Source organism: Leishmania martiniquensis, chromosome 35, assembly GCF_017916325.1.
Source record: "Leishmania martiniquensis isolate LSCM1 chromosome 35, whole genome shotgun sequence".
NCBI lineage: Eukaryota > Euglenozoa > Kinetoplastea > Trypanosomatida > Trypanosomatidae > Leishmania > Leishmania martiniquensis.
Window position 1 is genome coordinate 1,345,853 of NC_090170.1, and position 22,172 is coordinate 1,368,024.

General features: G+C 57.8%; 8 protein-coding genes across 8 annotated transcripts; all 8 read right to left on the minus strand.

The window, feature by feature from the left end:
• Positions 1-534: 534 nt before the first annotated feature.
• LSCM1_01100 (uncharacterized protein) lies at positions 535-2,565 on the minus strand (the record flags this gene model as incomplete). The annotated part of the gene is made up of 1 exon (XM_067318726.1): positions 535-2,565. The coding sequence occupies one exon, from the start codon at positions 2,563-2,565 to the stop codon at positions 535-537; it is 2,031 nt and encodes a 676-aa protein (XP_067174831.1).
• A 761-nt stretch (positions 2,566-3,326) lies between these two features.
• Positions 3,327-3,878, minus strand: LSCM1_01101 (uncharacterized protein; the record flags this gene model as incomplete). The annotated part of the gene is made up of 1 exon (XM_067318727.1): positions 3,327-3,878. The coding sequence occupies one exon, from the start codon at positions 3,876-3,878 to the stop codon at positions 3,327-3,329; it is 552 nt and encodes a 183-aa protein (XP_067174832.1).
• An 877-nt stretch (positions 3,879-4,755) lies between these two features.
• LSCM1_01102 (uncharacterized protein) lies at positions 4,756-6,516 on the minus strand (the record flags this gene model as incomplete). The annotated part of the gene is made up of 1 exon (XM_067318728.1): positions 4,756-6,516. The coding sequence occupies one exon, from the start codon at positions 6,514-6,516 to the stop codon at positions 4,756-4,758; it is 1,761 nt and encodes a 586-aa protein (XP_067174833.1).
• Positions 6,517-7,945: 1,429 nt separating this feature from the next.
• LSCM1_01103 (uncharacterized protein) lies at positions 7,946-8,299 on the minus strand (the record flags this gene model as incomplete). Its single annotated transcript, XM_067318729.1, has 1 exon — positions 7,946-8,299. One exon carries the CDS (start codon positions 8,297-8,299, stop codon positions 7,946-7,948), a length of 354 nt encoding a protein of 117 aa, XP_067174834.1.
• Positions 8,300-9,652: 1,353 nt separating this feature from the next.
• Positions 9,653-12,307, minus strand: LSCM1_01104 (uncharacterized protein; the record flags this gene model as incomplete). Its single annotated transcript, XM_067318730.1, has 1 exon — positions 9,653-12,307. The coding sequence occupies one exon, from the start codon at positions 12,305-12,307 to the stop codon at positions 9,653-9,655; it is 2,655 nt and encodes an 884-aa protein (XP_067174835.1).
• A 775-nt stretch (positions 12,308-13,082) lies between these two features.
• Positions 13,083-14,495, minus strand: LSCM1_01105 (uncharacterized protein; the record flags this gene model as incomplete). The annotated part of the gene is made up of 1 exon (XM_067318731.1): positions 13,083-14,495. One exon carries the CDS (start codon positions 14,493-14,495, stop codon positions 13,083-13,085), a length of 1,413 nt encoding a protein of 470 aa, XP_067174836.1.
• Positions 14,496-15,086: 591 nt separating this feature from the next.
• Positions 15,087-16,685, minus strand: LSCM1_01106 (uncharacterized protein; the record flags this gene model as incomplete). Its single annotated transcript, XM_067318732.1, has 1 exon — positions 15,087-16,685. One exon carries the CDS (start codon positions 16,683-16,685, stop codon positions 15,087-15,089), a length of 1,599 nt encoding a protein of 532 aa, XP_067174837.1.
• A 3,294-nt stretch (positions 16,686-19,979) lies between these two features.
• LSCM1_01107 (uncharacterized protein) lies at positions 19,980-22,172 on the minus strand (the record flags this gene model as incomplete). The annotated part of the gene is made up of 1 exon (XM_067318733.1): positions 19,980-22,172. One exon carries the CDS (start codon positions 22,170-22,172, stop codon positions 19,980-19,982), a length of 2,193 nt encoding a protein of 730 aa, XP_067174838.1.

Genomic DNA, 22,172 nt, shown 5'->3' on the forward strand with positions numbered 1-22,172 from the left:
AAGCGAGAGGAAGGAGAGCCGCAGATACAGGAGACGCTTGCACGCAAAAAGAGAGACATGTGTGAAGGGGGGTGAAACAGGCGAGTCATGAGGAAAGGACGCGCATCGAGGGGATGCAGAGGCTGGGGGATGCTACTTTGCCTCAGCTTAGCCGCATTCGCTGTAATGGCTTCACAAAGCACTGTCGAGTAAATCGACACGGTAACCCGAGCCTTCGCGGCTACCCGTTTAGTTCACTCTTCACGGGAACGGGGCGTAGCTACAGAGTGGAAAGGGTGCGTGGGCGACCTCTCTCCCTCTATCAACATGTATATACTGCCCGTGCGTGTATGTGTATGTGTGTGTGCGCGCGCTTTCGAGAGTTCAAACGAGCGCAGCCTTGCCACTTACCTGCGCGCAAATGCGGAAAGGGAGAAAGAAAAAAAACGCTAAACACAATGCAGCATCAGCCTGCACCAAACGCAGCCTCTTCCATGAGTGGCAGACGGGCATCACAATTGCTTCTCTGCGGCCGCCTCACTTCTTCCAAGCCGGTCAGTGTGAAGGCGGTCCACGGTAGCTGCTTGCCCTGCTCTTGTGAGCACGCACTGTCTTCAAGTTGTCCTTTTCCTGCTGCTTCACGTATTTCTCCGTCAACTTCTCCTGCCACTCTCCCACAAAACGAAATGGAACCAGAAAGTCGCGGCGGCCGCGCACGGTTCGCAACTCACGCAAGACACGCTCGTCAGCGCCGGCGGTGTGCGGCGATGTGGAGGATGGGTGGGGTGAGATTCTCGGGGAGCGGTCTGCGAGCACCTCCACCTTGTCCGGGTACGGAATAAGGACCTCGGCCACAATGTCCTGCATGGCGAAAAGGCGCTCGCGCACTAACCGCGGCAGTCGAGGGAGGCATCGACTGATTGTCGTCCCCTCTCGCGGGTCGCTCCGAAGAGAGTAGGCTGAGAAGACGTACAGGAGTATTTCCTCCCCAGTAACACTCTCAGCAGAGCGCTGGGTAACTTTGGGGGCATCGGCGCGCTGCACTAAAATGCCATGTCTCACATCAGACAGCTGAAAGAGGTCTTTCCGCGCCTGAAGGAGCTCCGTCACGTTCGGAGGAAAAGCTTGCACGGCAGTCTGGGGCAGCGACCCTAAGAGCGCCGATTGGTGCACCCCATCACGCAGCGGGAGAAGGTCGAAGAGATGTTGCGCTAAAACCCGGTCGTCAAAGTACGGGGTTGGGTTGCGCAGGTAGGCAAGCTGACGCTGCAGCTTGCGCTTGCGGCGTCGCTGGCGCGAACTGAGGCCACAGTCATTTGTCGCCCGATCCGCAGCGAGGGTCTCCAGCTCACGCATTATGCTCGCCTCGTTAGCGCCCGCCATGTCTGGTGGGACAAAGCGCTCCTCGAGCCGAAAGCGCACGTAGACGGAGGCGCACAAGGATGGTGGCGGCGTGGCGCCATGTGCGACGAAAAGAGGCGCCGACGAAGGGTCGGCGCCAGAGAAGGCCGGCGCGCCTGGCTGCCGCACGCTCTCGTCGGCCACAGGGGTCACAAGGCGGACGTCGAAGAGAGCAGGAGCGCTGAACAAAACATGCCATACGTCCCGCCCAGGTGGCAGTAAGAGAGCTGCCTGCTCTTGCAGCTCACCCGTGAAGAGCAGCTCTGCTGCGGAGGTCGGAAGCACACGCGCCACCCGGTACCACTCGTATTGCTGCACCTGATGCTCCACCATTCGCGCGTTAGGCGACGACGGCGTTGGCGCGGCAGCAACGTCATCACCCGCTTCAGCGCCGAGTCGGCATCGCACATACCCGTGCTCAAGCACATGAGTTTGCGCCGCCGCCTCTGCAGAGGTGCTGCAGGAAGCGCAATGCGCTGGGTGCTCGTAAAAGGTGAGCCACACTCTGTGCTGCGGTGACCGAAGGGCATCGAGCACACAGCGCCTCACCAGCTGCTCCTCTGCCTCTGGGACTGTCGCCCAGAGAGCCTTGACGGGGACGAGGTAGTTTGGGAACAATTCCTGGAGTTCAGCAAGAATAGCCTGGACAGCAGCCGAGTTCGGCTTTGCTACTGCAGCAGTTGCACTAACTGGCGGGGACGATGTAGCTGCGAGTGGGAATCTTGCTGTATCACCAGCGTCGAGCCGGTGATGCGGTGCTGCCCACTGTCTCTGCTTCTGACGACTGCGCACCACGTGCACCTGCCCAATCATTTTACTTTCAAAGCGCTCCGAATAGCGAGCCAAGAGAAGCCGCAATCCGCCGCAGACGGGGTCGCACACGCGCTCCATCAGCTCTGGAGGCAGCTGACGTGAGATTTGCTGAATCGAAGTGAAAGTTGTTGGAACGTAGGGACTCACCTCATCTACCACTGCATCCAGCGTTGGCGGAGTGGATGCGGAGCACAAGCTGGGTGGTGTACTTGAACGGTGCAAGGCCTGCTGTAGCGTCGCTACAGGAAAGGATAGAGCTCTGATGTGCGAAGCCACTTGCGCTGCAGCTCTTGGGTAGGCTCTCCCTCGCCGCCCAGGAATTCCTACAGCCGCCAAGGCGCGGTGGCTGGTGTGCCGCCTTACCGGCCACATCGCACAGCCACGGGCGTCCCGTCTGTACAGTGGCGTCGTGAATTTGAGAGGCGGAAACACGAAGAGGGAGCGGTGTTGGCATTCGAGAGAGAGAGCAGTGCATATCGTTACACGCACAGTATCACGGGAAAAGAGAGTCGCTAGAGCAGGAAATCAGAGATCGAAGCGCCTTTGGCGCTGGGCCTATGCACAACGTACCCCAGTTCTACAACTGCCGATGCTAGAAGAGATAGGCACTAGGCTACAGAAAAGCACACGCTTGCCGACGCGCACCGTCAGGGTGCATAATAGAAGAACCTCGCCTTTCGCGTCACATCGCAGCCCATTAATGTTCTGCTTCGTGAAGATTACTCGGCCGCCAGCGATCCGCGCTCTGTCTATTTTTCTTTCGAAAATAAAACCTGCAAAGCAAAGAAAAAAGCTGCCAAAAAGCAGAAAGCAGCAGTCAACGCATCACAATGAGGGGGAAGCGAATGGAGAACAAATCCGCGAGCGCTCCTCCGCGAAGGGCAGTGTCACTCAATGGAAGTGCAGTAGAAGGGTCCCCTTAGGTCCCTGAGGGGGGGTGGGTGTGTCGGTGCATGCGAGCAAGCGTGTGCATTTACTTCCTCGCTGTGGTCGGCGTACCCTCCTCTGCCTTCTCCTTTTATTTTCGCTTGGGCCGATCTTCTGGTAAACTTTTGTACAGCACAGCGCACGCCAGCATTCCACGCGCGTCATCCAGCCGACCTTCATAGCGGCCCCACGCACGACATGTTGGCTCATGGGTGAGAGAAGCGGCCTTCCTCCACTGAGAACAACACTGACGACGGGTCGATGTGAAGCTCTGAGAACACCTGCTCCATCCGGCCCGCTGCCCGAGTCTCCGCCAAATGCTGCAGCGCCGCCTGCGAAACGGTTACCCAATGCAGTGTGTCTGCAACGAGAGCCCACATTTTCGTACCAGCGAGCTCGGCTCGGCGAGCGTCGATGAGCCGCTGCAGTTGCCGTCGAGAAGGCGCACACCCTGCGACGGCAGCATCAGTTTCGACCCTGGGGAGAGAATGGGCCATCACATCTCGCGGAGGGGTGTCCGCATCGCCTCCCCATCTCATCTTGGACGCCGCGGCAGTCGTATCTGGTGCGAGCGGTGCGGAGGTTAACGACAGAGTTGCTGCACCTAAGTCATCAGAAAAAGATAGCGCTGCATGCCGTGCAAACGTTGGGATGCGGTGCAGCTGTGGCGCCAATGCCTGAGCAGCTGCTGCAGTGTTCGGCAGAGCCGCATGTTTGAAAGGTGGGCGAAACGACTTCTTGGCGGCGTTGGAACGCATCCCTGTCCCTCGCTTGATCAATTATTTTGCTTGTGTTTGGGCTACATTCGAAACAAGCATAAATACAACGAGCACGTGTGTGTGTGTGTATGTGTGTATCTGTGCGTGTAGATGGGGAAAGGGAGGGGAAAGGGTTGAATGCCCACTTGTTAGCGTGGGAACACCTTCCGTCGTTGGGCACGCGACAGAGAAGGAAGGAGGGTCCAAGTCGGGTGAAAAGCAGCAGCGCATGCCTGTGTATCGGCAATCTTATACCGTAAAGAAGATACATGCATGGACAGCCGGGCGATCTGAGGCAAAGCGCCGCTTCGTAATGAAGCGCGAAGGGGAAAAAAGAGCAAGAATGAGGGCGGCCTCCACCCCGAAGCGGTTCAGCGGTAGCGGCCCGCACACGCGGCATCCTGATAGTCGAAAGGAATGTAAGCAGCCGTTACTGCGAGGCACGCTGCTCTTGAAGGTGCACCTCTGACAATGCACAAGCGATAGCGAAGACATCCGTGCATTTTGGGTGCCCATCAAAAGAGAGACACATTCTAGAGCACAGTGCCACGATATATAAAAAAAAAGAGAGAAAGTAGCTGAGAGCCAAGGTTCTTCTCTCTCCATTTCTGCGGTTCGAGAGCACGCACGTGTACAGCCACTTTTTTCCTCGAGAAAAAGAGAGGGGGAGAGAGCGGGTGAAGGGGGTGGGGTGAAGGGAAGGTAAGAGGGAGGGCCTTTTTGCGTGTGTGTGTGTGTGTCGCTTGACTTCCTCCATATCGCCTCGTGCATCTTCAGTGGTCACTGCGCGCCGATGAAGCGGCGTGAGGAGGAGGGCCAGTCTATCCCAAAAACATCCAGGGAGCATGCATCGTAGCGTGTGCCGTGCTGTCCACGTTCATGGTCCATGCGGCCCATAAGTAGAAAGGTACCTGGCCGTAAGGTATGCATCCGTGGCTGCCTGCCGCTGCGCCTTCCTGGCTGCAGTGCCAGACCCTGCCGCAGCATCGGCAAAGCAGCTACACATCTTCGCTTCGAGAAAAGACATCAGCTCCCTTCTCACACCCAAAGAAGTTGAGCACTGCGGCTGCCGGCTCACCAGGCGCTCTTGGCGAATCGAATACGGAAACAGTCTCCCTTTATTTGTCGTGTGACTATGAGGAGTCAGGCTTTCGTCGCGCTCATCGGCGCCGGTGGACGGCCTGGTCCAGAGAGCATTCTCGCCTGCAGGGTAGCGTTGGAGTAGGTCACATGTTGGCTCCAGCACTTCCACCAGGACAGCGAAAGCTGGTTCCGAGAGTCTCATTATTGCTGCTGCAGCGAACCCGTCAGCAGCACCCCGGTCGGTTGATGGCTCCAACGGAAAGGTTACCTCAGAGGCGCGCTGCGCTTGCGCGGCCTGTTGAAGAGCGGAGAGAGGATTCGCAGGCGCTGGCACCTTCACAAGTCGTAGAGTAGGACCCGCAGACGAGATGCGAGTACCCTTTTCCTTGTAGCCGACCAGCAAGGCCCGAATGCTATGATGATAGAAGTCCAATGCGGACTGCAGCAAACTCTGCAGAGTGAGCCGCAAGATGCTTTGCGTTCTACTCAGCTCTTCCTCACGCGCCTTCGACAGTGCGCTTTTCCGCAACATCGCCTCGCACAAAAGCAAGCACGACTCGTAATCGACCACAGCCGGGATGACGTAGTAGCAGCGCTCGATCAGGGACGCCCTCACCTTGGTAAGCAAGTCGTAGCCAATATGGAGGAGGGCATTCTGTGTGAAAGTGAGCCACGGTGCCGAGTCGCAGTCCCGGCGCTGTCGGTCTGGCAGCAACTGCAAACGTGTCAGCGCCTGTAGCAGGTCGCCAAGGCAGTGGGTGTGCACTACAGCAGGTAGCGGAGTAGAAGAGTCGGTTTCATAGTCTTTGTATTGACTGACCTGCGGGTAAAGTCGCTTGAGCTTCGAATCTACCGTCCCAGGAATACTCCTGGGGTGCAGCACCTGCCAACTGATGCGGAGGTACTCGCGCCCCACACGCTGGGTGGCCTCCATGGCGCGCGTGCACACCTCTTCACACTCTTGCTTGCCTTTCTCATACCCACTGGCCATGGTGCCGCAGACGGCAGAGGCTGCCGCGTCACTGGCGCAGCTGGTGTCACCCACTGGCCGCCACGCATCCCACTTTTCTGCCAGTGCAAACAAACACGAGGTGAGCCACTCTCGCATGCGTCGATCCAGTATCGGCCACGCAAGAGGCACAAAATACTGCCTGTAGCGCTCCACTTCCTTTGCTTCCTCTCGCGCCAGCTCAACCCCGCATCTGCTGCGCAGGTGCTCCAGGCGTAAAGCGATCCAGATGCCCAGCAGCCTTGTCCAACGTGCCACTACAACGGCAGCGGCACAATCGACTTCTTCAGTGCCGTTACTTGAACTGCCGCAATGATACGCGACCGGCGCTGATGTCGCCGCCACCATCCAATGCGTCAGCAAAGGAGCCTCCACTTGCTTCACCAACACGAGAGGCGTTAGCGAGCTGGGATCGGCAGAGGAGGAATAAACTGCCGCCGGCGAATCTCCATTCAGCAATCCACTCCACGACGACGGAAGAAGCAAGGCGAGCTCTCTTGCGTAGCGCACTGTCTCGCGATAGGCACTCCAGTCATCGAGTTGCATTACACATCACATAGCAGCGGCACACCCGCACGTAAATTCGATTTGAATTTACTCGATGTTCTTTTTTCCTAGCGACGGCGAAGTTGCCTCTCACACGTTTGCGTGAACACGTGTATATGTATGCACGCGCCACATACACAGTCGCGGCCACACAAGCGTAAAAATGAAAACACAATCGCCCGTCCATGGCATAGGCATGTAAACATGACGTGTAAAAAGAGAGTAAAAGTTAAACAGGAGGCGAGATGAGGGGCTGGCGGCGTCGCATCGCAAGCACCACACGCCTCAGTCAGCCGTGATGCAACCTCAAGGCTGGGTGCTTCAGTCGCGCAAACGGATACAGCAAGGGTCTGGGGAAGATGTGCAAGAAGAACTGAGCCACCCAAATCTTCTCGGTCGCCTCTCCTCTTTTGTTGTGGCGGCAGGGTGCGTATGCATGTGAGCGACCAGACGCACACAGCTGTTGTCATTGCCTACATCGCAAGAAAGTCGTGGCGCAATGACGGCAGCGAGACACATTTCTTTCGTTTCTTTCCTGCTTGTGAGAGCGTCTCCCGACGTGCGGTACCTTTTATGCGCTCATGCCCGCTCTTTCATTTCCGTTGGGTTTCACTGGTGTCTTCGGCACGGATAAAATGGGGTGAAAAGAGGAAAGGCACGCGCAAAAGAGGCCTCTGCAATGGTCAGACCCACACAAACAGACACACAGAGCGCCATGCAAGAATCGAGAGCAAAGGACTTTCTGGCGTGCACTACTGACAGCATCGAGTGCATGGGGCGAAACGAAAAAGGCTCCATCGCGCAACGAGATGCACGCCCGTGAAGAGAGAGAGAGATGGGAGGACAGAGGGGAAACACAAGCAAGCACACACAAAAGCACACACACTTACACCTGCACGCATGGCCAGCTGCCTTTTCTCCAGTTTTTGTTCCGCTTCGTCTTACGCGTCAAGCATCGTGGGCTCAAGCTAAACGATGAGGTAGAAAGAGAAGCCCGGATTCTTCACAGCGGAAGCAGTAGACCTGTTCGTGTTGATGCGTTGTCTTTCTGGTCTATCGCTATCGTCTATGATGCAAGAAAATGAGCGAGAGGGGGGAAAGGGAGCAAGAGGGACAAAACAGAAGCGATTGGGATGAACGATGGAGCTCATTCTTCTCCCCCCACTCCCTCCCGTCGTTACTTTCCGAGTACCAACACAGGTTCTATGTCAACGCCAGCAACGTGTTTGGTTCCCTCTCCTTGGTGCAGCTGAGGTCAAGTAGCGATACGCCTTAGAGTCACTCGTTCTTGTGCGAACATCCGTGTATCGGCGAAGCAACGCTTCATCTGCTCTGCTTTTTAGCGTGACTCGCGCCCATTGCTAGCGATGGGCGACCATGCCGGTTTGCTGCTGCTGCTGCTGCCTGTACCTTCTTCGCGTAGAGGTGCTTAAAAGAGCTGTGGAACTTTGGCTGTGAGGCTCACGAGGCGGCGGTACACCTCAAAGTCAAACTCGTCATCCAGCATGGCATGCTGAAAGTACGTCAGCTCCCCCGTGGAGGGATCGACGTAGCAGATAAACTCGCAGACGCGGCTCACCTCTACTGCCTCCGGAACGCCCACCACCTTAACCGACAGGCCCGTCGCGCCACACTTGAACTCGCCTGGGCCCGTCAGCTCAAAAATGATGGAGACGTACTCACCGCGATGGCTCTGGTAGGTTTGCGCCGTCACGCGCGGCGACACGCCCTGGAAGGGTGGGAACTTGTTGCTCGGAGAAGACTGAATATACTGACCGTACATTGCGGCGTTCTTTTAGTTTGCCTTTTAATCTTTCTGTGCTGACAAATCAGAGACGAAAAGTGGGGCACAATACAGTGATGAGATGAACGCGTGAGAGCGGAAAGACGAGGTGAGGGGTTCTGTGAGGGTTTGAATAGGGGCGCGCGTGTGTGGGCGGAAGGGCTTGCTCGTCACAAGTCGATGAAGTACTAAGCAGCCAAAAAAAGGTGGGATGAGCACGCGGGTAGTTGCGCCGTGGTTGCAACACGAGACCAATGAAAAAATCGCAACAAAAAAATACATGCAGATGGCACTGGTGGCATTTGAAGCACCTCAACAAGGCGCATGGAGCCATGGGCAGAGAACCCGGTGAAAGGAGCACCCGTGCCCACGTCGTCAACGCGCGCATCTCTTTTGACGGCCTTCAGCAGTCTAGGAAGCACTAAGCCATCCTCTCGTGACGGCGACAAAGACCCGGCCGCTTTCACAGAACCCTTTGAGCACAATGGCAGGCTGGTCAGGCCCCGCGCGAACCCCTCTCAGGATTGGCCTCCATCACGATTGCTGACTGCCGTCGCTTTCTTTGGGTGAAGAGCTATACGAAGCAACACTGCGCGTCGACAAAGCCCACCAGAGGACCAAAAGACAAGAGACCCGCGCTTCACAAACATACGCACACACGTCTCCGTGAAGAGCAGAGAGGAGAAAACGGCATGAAATAGAAAAGAAATGGGAAGTGCTCATGAACATGAGCATTAGCGAAGTCGCAGTACGCGCATATCCATCCACGCCCTCACTCCGTTCCGTGTATCTGCACTCCCTGCGCCGAACGACGTCAGTTGAAGAACGCTTCGTTTGGCCCCTGAAAAGGTCCATCGCATAGTGCATGGAGGCTGTAAACACGCGTTGCAGCACTGCTCCGACTCAGCCATCTGCGCACAGTCCGTGCCTCGGACTCTGCATACCCCCTCGCCCCGCAAGCCGCATCGCAGCCGCGCCCATCACGCTGGCCGCCACGCGGTGCGTCCTCCTGAGGTGGCCCACGCCCCCTCCACAGACACACACACGCACAGACACACGCAGAGGGGAGGGCCGGGCATGATGCGCCAGAGCGGCATGCACACCTTGGCCACGACGTGGGCGGCGCAGACGCGTTCACCGCCGCAGGCCGCACCGGCGCCACGCCGCGCACACCCTTGCCGCCGCCCGCGGCTGCCCGGCATAGACAGAGGGGTGGGGGTGCCGCTTGGCCTCACCGCACCGAATGGCCACCGGACCGTCGTACCGCGCAGTGAGGAACCCTCTTCATCTGGAGGAAAAGTGCAAGTGTTAAAAAACAAGCAGAAAAGGAAGCGCAACGCATCGCTACTCCCATCACTGAAGCGGCACTGCACCGGCGAGGAGCCCTTCAGCGTACTGTTCCTGCAGCCGTTTTAGCGCCAGTAGACGCTGCGCAAGCAACAGCCACCAGTGAAGCGCGCGCTGCCGCCGCTTCGCCGCCTCCTGCTCTTGCACCAGCTGCACCCACTCCTCGTAAGCGCGGAGGAGTACAGCACTGTCAGTTTGCTTAACGACAATACCGTTAATGACGGTCTCCCAATGCCCACGGCGATGTTCATCGGCGCGGCGGCGCTCGAAGCCAACCACAGCGAGCCCAAAGTCCAGCCTCATACGGCGCGCCACGCGAGATATCTGGGGCTGGGTCATGTGCACGATGCCTGGCGGCGGCGCTTTGTCGAGCAGAATGTACCAAGATGTTCTTCCGTGGTGTGGGATGCCCGGAGGATCGGCTGCAGTGAGTGGGAGCGGCTCGAATGGCTGAGTTTGCCAGCGACCGTAAAATGTCGATGGTGCTGCAAACGGGCGAGATGCGGGGGGTGCAACAACCTTGTACGCAGGCTGGTCCTCCGTGAGCAAGCTGCGTCCCTCACGCAGCCACCCCTCGCGAGACCGCAGGCTCACAATAGCGGAACGCTTGTAGACCACACGGCCCTTGACGCTTCCCACTATCGTGCTCGCATCCTTGGGGTACACCCCTTCATGCCGCGCGAGGTCGGACTCTATTACATAGAGTGGGTGGTGGTGAAGGGCATTCAGCGCTGTCGGCACAGCTTCCGAGTATATGAGAGAGTGCAGCTGTCGGCCTTCTCGCTGCTGCTGTAGCTGCGCAAGGGCGCTTGTGTGTGTTGCGGCCACGTTGAAGGTGGCACGCAGCACTTCAGACAGCTCACGGCTGTCATCCCAGGCGAGTTCGTCATGCCAAAGGAATCGGTGATGCTGGCAGGTGCCGAGGCGCCGGCTGTAGGCGTACGCGGAGCTGTACTTGGAGATGTACCGCGGCGTCGCATCCACCGCCGCTTGACCAGAAACCGACAGCGTGTACGGTGCGCCCCAGAGAGTGGCACAGCTTCGGCACGGGTTCACAGAAAGGAAGCTTTCGCGCTCGGCGGACCACACCTCCACCCAGTAGCATGAAGTAGGCAGCCTTTTGGACTTGACCTCCTCAATGTCCCTGATGTCTGGCATCGTCCGTGCGGAAGACCGCGGCTGCTTCGCCCGCTTGCCCGCTGAAGCAGCGCCAGAGGCGCTGATGCTATTGAGTGCCTTGCGCTTCTCGCGATCTTCAAAAATGGAAAGAGCTCTCAGCGGCCGGCGCGTACTCACTCCGGGTTCATCGTCCGCGGCATCGTCCCCATCCTCCTTTCCACCTTCATCTTCGTTGACAGGGCCGCCGGCACGCGCGGCCGCGTGAGCTTTTTCCAGCGGTGTTTTGGCCAGCTTGGCGACCACAAGACGACAACTCATCCCCGCAACGCGCGCCAACGCCAGAAACAGAAGGGAGAAGTACAGAGGGTGGGGCAACTCGATTGGCCTATTCGCGGAATGACGGCAATGGCACTCCCCCATCTTCGTATAGAGAAAGCATGGCGCGACCGGGACCGCCCAGTCGGAAAAGTCCGGCTCCGTAGACGATGGAGTAGAACTACCCGCCGCGGCACCAGCAGCCGCCCCACGTCCACTCGTTGGAGCCGCCGACGCCTCCAACCTGAAGTGTTTGTTGATCGTTTCGATAAGTACGCTTACAGCTGCCGATGTTTTATTCTGTACCGTGTCTCTCCCGCACGTCACCCACCCTGGGGCAAGCGAAGGCTTCCGATACGCCGGCTTTGTCGACTCCACCGCCAGTACTTTTGCGGTGGCCGCTGCTTTGAGAAAAACGCGGGCACCCGTAGCTTTTTTGGGAAGGTCTTCGCAGGGCGAGTGCTTCAGGTCCCTTTCCCGTTGAACACGGAGTTGAAGAAGCCGCTTAACGAAGCCTGGATGGCACGACTCGCGCCAGAGCAGACGAGCTCGAATGAACACAGCGAGGAGCTCGAAGAGTGACCCGCAGACGCGCTGAATGCGCTCTGAGCGACGCTTGGCGGCAAGCAAATCCCTTTGCTCCAGCATGGCCTGGTACGCCGGGTCTCGTGGTCGCCACTTATCGGAAATGCGCGGCTGCCCTACAAGCGGCAGTTGCGCCCCTTCGGGTATAGGTCGCTCAACCGCAACCCCCTCCTCCTCATTTACGTTGACCAGCTCCGCCTTTACGTGGCTCAGCTTTACATTTGCTTTTTCGTCTCGTCGGGAAGGCATTGCCTCTGTCTTGAAACCTAGGGCCGTGTCAACTGACTCGTGCTTCGCCGCGTCATCTTCAGTGACGCCAGTGGGATTCTTCTTGACAAGGCCATTCTGTTCGCTTTCCTCCTGCCTTTTGGTGTGTGGCAAAGCCACTGGTAACTCTACTTCATCCCACTCGCCCATATCAGTGGCTAATTCGCTCAGTTTATCACCCGCGGCGCTACCCGTCTCGGATGGGTTCCCAGGCACGCTAGCGGATGTCACCATGGCCATTTTGCGCCGAGTGCCGCGGCCGCCTTCGGCCGCCGGGATGCGCTGCCGCTTCGACATATTGCGTAGATAGCCATCCACAGTGGCCGTCGCCGCCGAGGCGACTGATTTCGCAGCTCTCCGTGCATTGGAGCTCATTTCTAACAGACGATCGACAAAGTAACGGCAGCGCGATGTATACCTTGATGAGAAGTCCAGAGCAAATGCGGGAGCGATCAAGGTAGAGACGCGCAACAGCCGCACAGCTCTTTCGCTTTTTTTTTCGAGAAGAGACTGCCACAGGATTATTAGGCGGAAAGGTGGGTCATCAGATGACACGATATACACAGATCACCATGAGGCATCGAATGCACTCATTCATAATGAGCTTGGAAGTAGCTGATAGATGGGAGGGCAAGTCGATGCCCTTTTGTCGTTTTAATTCCTGCGTCTTCGCTGATGAAGCAGTGCATAAAAGTGTGGTCTTCCATCTACCGTCGCGTGAGATAGCGATACAGTACTTTTTTTTTGAGAGCGACAAGAAGGTGTGGTGTTTAAAAAGACCAGAGGGCTCAAGTTCAAACAAAAGTACTAACTCCAAGCGAAATCTAAGCATCTTGGGTAGGTTGTGTGGCATATGAGCGATGCCAATGCGACTCAGACAACAGAAAAGGCATTCTTTCTCATAAGTCCTGCATCGGGTAGAGATGCATCGAATTATTCAATAGGGAAAACGCGCATGGGCTCTTTTCCCAAATCGTGTCTCCCAGTAGCTCAAAAACGACGGACTTACAAGGCCCAGATATTTTTATGCGACATATGTAGATGGTCATTCATCGTAACAAAAAAAAAAGATGTAAAGCAGGCCGATGCCGAGTCACGCCTGCCACTAGAGAGAGAGAAACTCATTTTAGCTGAATGGCAGTAAATATGCTCATTTCCATAGGGCAAGCTTATTCCGGTTGTGGCCCCTGCTTTGAATATCCAAAATCACCTCCGCTACGGCTGCATAAAACTCCAGCTCGTTTTCCCCGAATTGATGCAACCACCCTTTCGTCAGACCATCGTCCAAGAGCATAACGTCCACACCACGCATTGATACATGCTCGCAGGGGTCAGTAGAGAGAGCAATACGCTCGATTTCGTAGTCAGGATCACCAGCGATATCCGGCTCTCGAATTCTGTATCTCGCACTATCGCCCCTCGTGGCGCTCTTCACACCCGGAATGAACTGAGCCTCTCCGCTGCGATCCGAGAAACCATTTCCTAGCGCGCCGACGCTGCTACCAAGCATTGCTGATTTACGCTTGTCCCTGGCATCAATGCTCCCCTGCAATTTTTCGGCATCTTCCGTTCTACGTCGCTGTGACTCGAAAGACTTCTCAGAAAAGGGATCCAGCAACGTTATCTGGCGCGCGCGCTCCTTCGCGCTGCACCTGTACTCGCCGTTCTTTCGCTGTTGGAGCAAACCTGGCTGGAGCCACTTGTAATCCAGCAATAGATTAAAGTACTCGGAGCCAAACACATACGGGTCCAATGTGGTCTTCTGAATCGTTTCAGGCAGATGAAACTCGTCTTCACTCGGTCCAATCATGCTAGGCCGCCGTTTAATCTTGGGCTTCACCTCTTCACGGGTATGGAAGTTAGCGGCATCGTGAAAACCAATACAACGGCTACACCCTATCAAAGCGACAACCTGCTCCAATGAAAATCCTTGACGCGATAGCACGCGCTTCATGTTCAAAACATCACGATCGTCCTCGCGAATCAACGAATGCGGAAAAGCGAGAAGCAAGTTTCGTGCCATAAACTCAGGGTGTTCATCGCGGCCGCGGAGCGGAGCTACATTGGGCCCACCAAGACGAGCCATTGCCTTTGCCGTGAACATTGCCCATAAATCGGGAAATGTGTACATCGGCTGCTCCCTGTTAAGCGTCCAAATGAAATCAACGATCTCCTCGGCCTCTTCTCGATAGTTCTCCGGTGCTACAATAGGGCATCCGAACGGTGTTTGCGTGTTGCTTAGCGCATGATGCAGAAGCATCCGCACGGCAACAACAGCTAAGTCAGGCCTTGAGAATAACCTCTGATCTATCGCCTCGCGAATGTACAGTTCGTTTCCTGATGGACGCCACCGCTGATACAATCGGTTCACTAAGTAAAAAGCTAAGCTCGTCACATTAACGAAGACAAGAAGGCCGGTGAAAATGACAGCTGTCTCCCACCAAGGGCGCCGTCGCGCAAGGCGGTGAAGATCAGTTTCCTTGTACCCCCACCATAGCAGCGTGTGTTTTGTTGGGGAGAAGAGGGCTGAGGTCCGTCTTTTGAGAAGGTTGACCCGAAACATACGTTTCGAGTTCTGATACTAGCCTCTCCAGTAAAGCCGCGAAAAGCAAAAAGGTAAGAGAGGGCTCGATGAGAAAATACAACATGAATGTGTGCGTGCGTTGGCAGTGAAACAAGAGACAGAGGAGATATAAAGGAGAGAAGGAAGACAAACGTGCTGGAAAGGGAGAAATTCGGCGGATATGACCGAAAGCGAAGTGGTAATGTCCCTGAAAAGGTAGCAGCTTAGTGAGAAAGGAGATATCGTGCTAATGTCTTCTGTCGCACGTTTTTCTCTCCTTTTTGTTGGTAGTGTGCGTTCGAATAATCGTTTAAAGCATCGGGAATCGTAGAGCGGCTGCTCAGCAGAGCCACTACGAAAAAGGACCAAAATAAAACATGTCGGTTTGTCACGCGCTCTCTTGCAGCCGCGAAGTCTGAAGGGAAAAGGAAATATATAAGAGAGTTGTAGTCTTCAGAAGTATCCCCGGGCATTGTGTTGCACACCACAGAGAATGAAAGCTACACAACGTTTAAAAGGAATCTGTGAATGTGAAGATGGAACCCCCTCCTACTGCATAAAAAAAAAAAAAAACGGACTCCGTAGCCTCAACTAGAAAATTGGAGCTTCCTTTGGGAAGGAAGCTACTTTAAGGGGAAAGGTGTTGTTTCGTTCATCGCCTATGAAAAAGGAAGCACGCCTAAACATTTCGGACAATCCTCGTTGTGGTGAAACTTCTTGAATCTCTGAGCATCCATGGGTCACAACGATTTCCTCCATTGCTGTCGTCCATTGTACAGGGTGAGCGAGCTGAGCCGCGAGCACTGCAGTCACCATCTCCCTCACGCTCCCCGCCGCGGCGCCATTGTCAAATGTATCAACGACGAGAGTGCTCTCGAAACGACCTTTGTGGCGGATCTCGCCAACATTTGACTTTTGCATGTGTTCGCGCACGCTCTGCTGAAAAGCGCTGCTCAGCGGGTCGAATACCCTTCCTGTCAAATTTGTAACCCATAGAGGGAGAACGCGGCACGTCTCATCAAGAATTCCATGGTCCGAAAGCGAAAAAAGCTCACGGAGGACCACTTCATCCGGCAGGGCCGCACGTACTACAGGAAGAAACTCGTCCATGGCACGCCGAAGTTTGCTCGAATGAAAGGGAACCTCCATGGTAAGAGGAATAAACCATGATTTTTTCTTCAGCCCGCTTCGACCGTCTTCCTCCAGTGTCAGATGTGTAAGCTCCTCTAGCATCGGAGTATAGCCGTCATCTGCGCCCTTGATGAACCGGCGGAAAGTTGATCTTGAGCCGTACTTTTGCGCTGAGGACGTTACGAAATCCCCATTGTGGAGAACGTTGGGATCCTTTGCAACGCCATCTTTGTTGTCGAGTCGGACAGATGCAAGAGCATGACTTACAACTGCTTGAATATCCTCACCGTTGGCACAATTCGCGCGGAACTGTGGATCTAGGCACTTGCCTAGCACTGCAAGTCCCACGAGATCGCCAGCCACAACATATTGGTGATGCTTCAGATTGTTGTTCACAACTTCCACAAATGACGTTGTCTGCGCAAGAGATTGTGCAACCTCCTCTACCAGCGCGAAAAAAAGCGCATCTACTGCCTCAATGTCGTCACTGAGTTTTGCCCGGTATGGGCAACACGCGTACAGCTTCCTATTGCCGTGAGGGACGCCATCGCATGCCCGATGCATGAGCAAGCCACGCTTAAAGGTCAAGTCGACCGCAATCTCAGGCGTAAAGACACCAAGAGCAGTAAGGGCAGTGAATTCGCCTAGGCTATGCCCAGCAATGCAGGAAATTTGCCTATTGTACACATGTGGATTTTGCTCCTTCAACTTTTCGTACGCAAGAAGCTGCGCGGCGATAACGCAGGGCTGTGTCAAGTAAGTAAGCTGCATTACACCGTCTGGGTGTGAAACCACGTGAGTGCTAGGAGTAGATTCTTTTGTGTTCAACAGTTCTTTGCTGGGGCGCTTGCAGACTTGATCAATATCAAAGGCGTCGCCTCGTGCCACAGTCTTCGTAGGGTTCTGCTGAATAACATGCTGCAATGAGATGCCGAAATTTCGCATCATACAGTCACTCATACGTTCCCATACCTTCACAACGGCAGGGTCATCCAGTAGTGATAGGCACATGCCCTTGGCATGCACCCCCTGACCAGAGAAGACCAAGGCTCTCCGCATTTTTCCCTCCTCCAGTTAATGTCCGATTGCGTGAGAAGCGAAGAAAAGGAGAAAGGAGACAGAGTAACAGCGTGAGAGCACATCGTAGTACATTCTGGTTGCTATAGTCGCGTAAATACCCGGCATATTAATGCGCCAAGAGGGAAAAGCTGCTGTTGCTAGATACCGCTGAGTCCCCTAGTAATGTCAAGAGTGACCCTCATACAGATTCGACGCGCTCCCGGAAAAAAAACTTAGCAAATGCTAGGCAAAGGCGCCGGCTTGCACCCTAAAATGCACGGTTTCCCATCATGGGCAGGGGAACTGATGATTCGCGGCCTTGGAGACCCTTTTTCACAGCTCCCCCCCTCACACACATCAGAGGTAGATGATTTTGGTTTCTAGAAAGAACTTCTTGGGTGTGGGGGCTGCTGCGTGTGCTGCGCCTCGGGGGCCCAGCGCCGCCATTCGCCGCGGTGAGGCCAAGCGGCACCCCCACCCCTCTGCCTATGCCGGGCAGCCGCGGGCGGCGGCAAGGGTGTGCGCGGCGTGGCGCCGGTGCGGCCTGCGGCGGTGAACGCGTCTGCGCCGCCCACGTCGTGGCCAAGGTATGCATGCCGCTCTGGCGCATCATGCCCGGCCCTCCCCTCTGCGTGTGTCTGTGCGTGTGTGTGTCTGTGGAGGGGGCGTGGGCCACCTCAGGAGAACGCACCGCGTGGCGGCCAGCGTGATGGGCGCGGCTGCGATGCGGCTTGCGGGGCGAGGGGGTATGCAGAGTCCGAGGCACGGACTGTGCGCAGATGGCTGAGCCGGGCGCCATGCCGCCATGGGTCTCTGCGGCTGCCGCGCCGCTTTTTCGGGGTGGCGAGAGGGGCTTTCGGCGATCTTTGCCCAGGGGAAAGGGGGCCTGGCTGGCGGGGGTGGGCAGCGGCAACGCCTGCCCGCGGGTCGGCTCGCGGTGCGGCCTAGGGCGAGGTGTCGTTTTTTGCTGCGGGGCATGGCTGGCGCCTGCTTGCGTTCTTTCCCCAGGGCGTGATGGGGGCTGCGCCGCGCGGCGGTGGGCCCGGGCGCCAACCCCCCTTCCCCTTCCGCCAGGGCCAGCGCGGGCGGGCCGCCCCCTGGCCCCTAGGCCCCGCGCGCCCGAAGCCCCCCACAACCAAACCGGGCGCCACCCCGCAGACCCGGCGCGGCCACGGCGCCCCGACGACCCCCGCGCGGACCCTCGGGCGTTGCCCACTGCACGTCGCTGCGCGCACGAAGCCCCCTTATGCGCAGCGCCGGCGTGTTGCTCCTAGTGTCGCTACTAAGCGGAGGTGCCGGCCCACCTTCCAGATAAAAAGCGAGCGGAGCCAGCAAAGGCTCCGATGTTGTGGGGCACTTTCTTGCTTGCTGTCGGCAGACGATGCGGTGAACTCAGGCATCCATTCCGAAGTGACGAGGCATGCTGTAACATACGCTCGCAGGTGCGACGGCAAAAGCGGGCGCTTTCCATTTGACTGCCGTGGTGGCGCCGCGTGCGAAGCACATGAGGGGGGAGGAACCGGGCCCCTCCTTCGGGCTGAACGAGAGACGCTCCTATACAGAGAAGCAAGCGTGGCTGCGGCCGCCAACTCCTTCTCGTTCGTTCAAGCGCACGGTACCCACTCCACAGCGATGAGTACCGGCAAACAGCGGCGTAGTTGAGAATAAATACTGGCGCTGACAGCCTGTCGAGCACGCCTCACGCTTCTTTCCGCTGACCATCGCGGGGTGCAGCTCATCGACAAGGGTAAGTTTGCGGAGCCGAGCCCATCACAGGCGCCGAGGTCCACCACCTCGATCAACAACTTGCACGCCGACTTCCACCGTAACCGCTGTACACGGTGCGGCCCGCGTCACGAGAGCGGACGATCCTCACGGTGTGGCGCGCCGGCACCTCAAGCCGTGTCTCGGGTCCCTGCAGCGGCGGGTGACCGACGGCGACATCATGCAGTGCCGCTGGCGTGCCGTCCGCTTCTCCGCCTGGTGCTGCCGTGCGTGCGTGTGGGTAGGCGGCGCCCAACCAGGCGCCATGCACGACACACTCCGTGAATCTCGCGTACCGTCCGTGCTGCATGGCATGCTCCCCACCGAGTGCCTACACCGCTGCCCCCCATCCGGACGACAGGCTGTGGGCCCCTTTGTGCGCTGGCATACGCCCATCCGCGCGCCCGTCCCGCTTGGCACACCCCCACGCCCTCCAAAGGAGGGGGGGGGCGTGCCAGCGCCGGGGATCGCGCAATGCACCGGTGAGCTGCCCAGACACGTCCCCGGAGATCTCGACGGAAAGAAAGGGGTGGCGGCTGTGCGCAGGCGCTGCCGCCCGCTGCGGAGGTGGTGTGCGACATCCAAGCGAGGCGCGCAGAGGTGCGTAAGAACGGAGGACGAGAAGATGCGCGAAGAGTTCCACCCCGATCGACCCCGAAGTGCATGTGTGCGCCGTGCGCAGCGTCTGCTGCGAGCGACCGGGTGGGCCCATGAGGCGCAGATGCCGGAAGCATGGCGCGAGCACCGCGCCTTGCACGATTCGACGACAGACGGCTCGGCCTGGAGGACCCGCATCTCGTCGCCTTCCCCCAAAGAGGGTGGGGTGGGGCGGGTGGGAGGAGTCGGCTGTGGTGTGGCATGCGGTCATTCGATGACGTCTTCGTTGTGGGGATGGCGCGTCGAAAGCAAACCGCAAAAGGCCTTTTCACAATTTCGAAGAAGAGCAAAAAAAAACGCTCCGTTTGGCCCCTGAAAAGGTCCATCGCATAGTGCATGGAGGCTGTAAACACGCGTTGCAGCACTGCTCCGACTCAGCCATCTGCGCACAGTCCGTGCCTCGGACTCTGCATACCCCCTCGCCCCGCAAGCCGCATCGCAGCCGCGCCCATCACGCTGGCCGCCACGCGGTGCGTTCTCCTGAGGTGGCCCACGCCCCCTCCACAGACACACACACGCAGACACACGCAGAGGGGAGGGCCGGGCATGATGCGCCAGAGCGGCATGCATACCTTGGCCACGACGTGGGCGGCGCAGACGCGTTCACCGCCGCAGGCCGCACCGGCGCCACGCCGCGCACACCCTTGCCGCCGCCCGCGGCTGCCCGGCATAGACAGAGGGGTGGGGGTGCCGCTTGGCCTCACCGCACCGAATGGCCACCGGACCGTCGTACCGCGCAGTGAGGAACCCTTCGTTATCGAAGATGCTGATGGCGGAGCGAAAAAAGGTAAATCTATGGGGAGCAGATTGCGTGAGGGTTTTCTCTCTTTTTAAAGAAAAGGGAAGAACGTAACGGCCCTGTCGCTGCGGATATCAGGGCGGGAGTGGAATGGGGATCGGAATCGCTAGCGGCCCGGGAGGTTGCGGCGGGACGGGGGGTGGAGTGGCTAGTGTCGGTGGGGCAATTGACGGCGGTAAGGGCGCAGCGTTTGGCGACGTTAGCAGAGTCGGCGCCGCGAGTGGTGGAGTCACCGAAGAAAAGTACGGAGGATTCAGCGCCGGTGCATTACGGGCGACGGAATCTGGCTGCGGCGCAAAGGCGGAAGCAGCCGTGCCGTACATGCCCGTGCTCTGGGGCGCTGTGTGGACCGACAGCGTTGACGGAGCGACCGCGGGCGGCTGAATGATGCTTGCTTGGTTGATCTGCGGTTCAGGTGACACGAGCTGATTCTCCTGCGACCGCGCGGTTGGTGCGCTGAACGGGTCCGCTGAGTTGGAGGGTGAAAACCGAGTTTGCGATTTTGGCGGCTCCGGAAGTGGTGTTGCCGTCGGCTGAGCTGACGTTGAGACTGGAGTGTAGGGGGGCGGGGGCGCTGTCGCTGGCGGGGGTGACGTTTGCTTCATCGTTGTGGAAGCGGTCATGGCGTACGACGACGGTGGTGGTAGGGACGGGGACGGAGATCTCGGCGACGACACGGCTGGGGGAGGATTCGCCAGGGTACTGACGGCTGCCCGTGGTTGCGCCGGCGACGCAGGTGTCGCCGGTCGGTTCAAGGAGGAAGATGAGGACGTGCTACTGCTGCTTGTGCTCCGACTGCTGCTAAAAGAGGAGTAGGAGCTGCTGCTCGAGCTCTTGGCGACATCCGTGTGCATGTCAGCGGCACGCTGCGGCGTTGCAGCCTGTGATGCGCTCTGCGAGTTTGCCTCCCTCCTCTTGGAGCTTTTACGTTGTGCGACGGGCCCCGGCGCCGTGGAACTGAGTATTCCATCGACACTCGATTGAACTAGAATGTGGATGTGCTTCGTCAGGTGCTGGATCGCGTGCCCAAGCTCGTTGCAGTACTCTATGTGTTGTGCAGGTATCGACGACAGCGGTATGTCTAGCGCCGCGCGGTAGGCTATGGTCATGTACGAGAGGTTGGTGCCCAAGCACTGGAGTTGATAGAGCACGTCGTACTGTAAGAAGTGACCTACAGACCCTTCAGCGGGGACCGGCAGCTTGTTCACGGGGTTGCGCCTTTGCCGCGCCATGTCTTTCACCTGACGACTTGTTCCGATACGCGGCGGCGCCGGGCTGTTGTCCACGAGCTGATTCGCCACCTGCAAAACAATGTTCGCCACTTTTACAATGTTCGCCACGTGGTGATTGATGGACTCGGCCAACTTGGAGGTGCTGACGGCGCTGCTCTTGTCCGGCCCCTTGAGCGGCGTGCGTGTCAACACATCGTGCTCGCGATGCAGTGCTGCCGCGACAGTTTCGCTGAGAGACTGCAGCTGATATGCCACATCGTATTGCAGGAGATGAAGCAGACTGCCCTTTTCGGCCGTGTTGGCTGTCACCCGTCTCGGCGGGTGGCCACGATCACTGACGCTGGCATGTATCGCGGTTGCCTCGTCCCCACGTGAAGCCTCCTGCATCCTGTCTCCGTGATGGGCCTGGTTTGAGCGACGATGACGGTCACTTTCACCCACTACTACCCGCACAATGTACGGCTTGCCCATGTCGGCGCGTGCTCCCATGCTGGCCTCTGGAACGCAGGTTGGAGGTGCTGCAACCGCTACCGGCGTGACCTCTTGCTCCGGTGCTGGCATGTAAACAGGCCCTGATGCTGGCGCCTGGGTGAGCACTGTGGGCGGTGCATCCTGTAAGAACACCCGGCAGCTCATATCAGCGTAGCCCACCGTCTCCCCCGCTGCGTTGCTGATGACATAAATGGCGTACGTACGTGGGGAAGTTTGTGCAGCAGCATCGGGCTGTGGCACCAACGAGCACGGGCACAACCACCGCGCAGCGCCAGCGACTGCTCCTTCGTTCAGGCTGACCAGCTGACACTGGCACATAGCAGGAAAGGACGTGGCAGCTTGCTCACTGCTCATTCGAAAGTCAGCTTTGTGGCAGACGTTGTACGTCACTGCATCGCCAACAGCATAGCCATGCGGGTGGACCATGATCGGGGGGAAGTCGAGGAAGCGCACCTCCACAATAATCTTCGACGGGGCGCTGGCGATGAGCGGGGTGAGCCCGTACACCCGCCTCACAGCCACCTCGAGGCGATAGGACGGCAT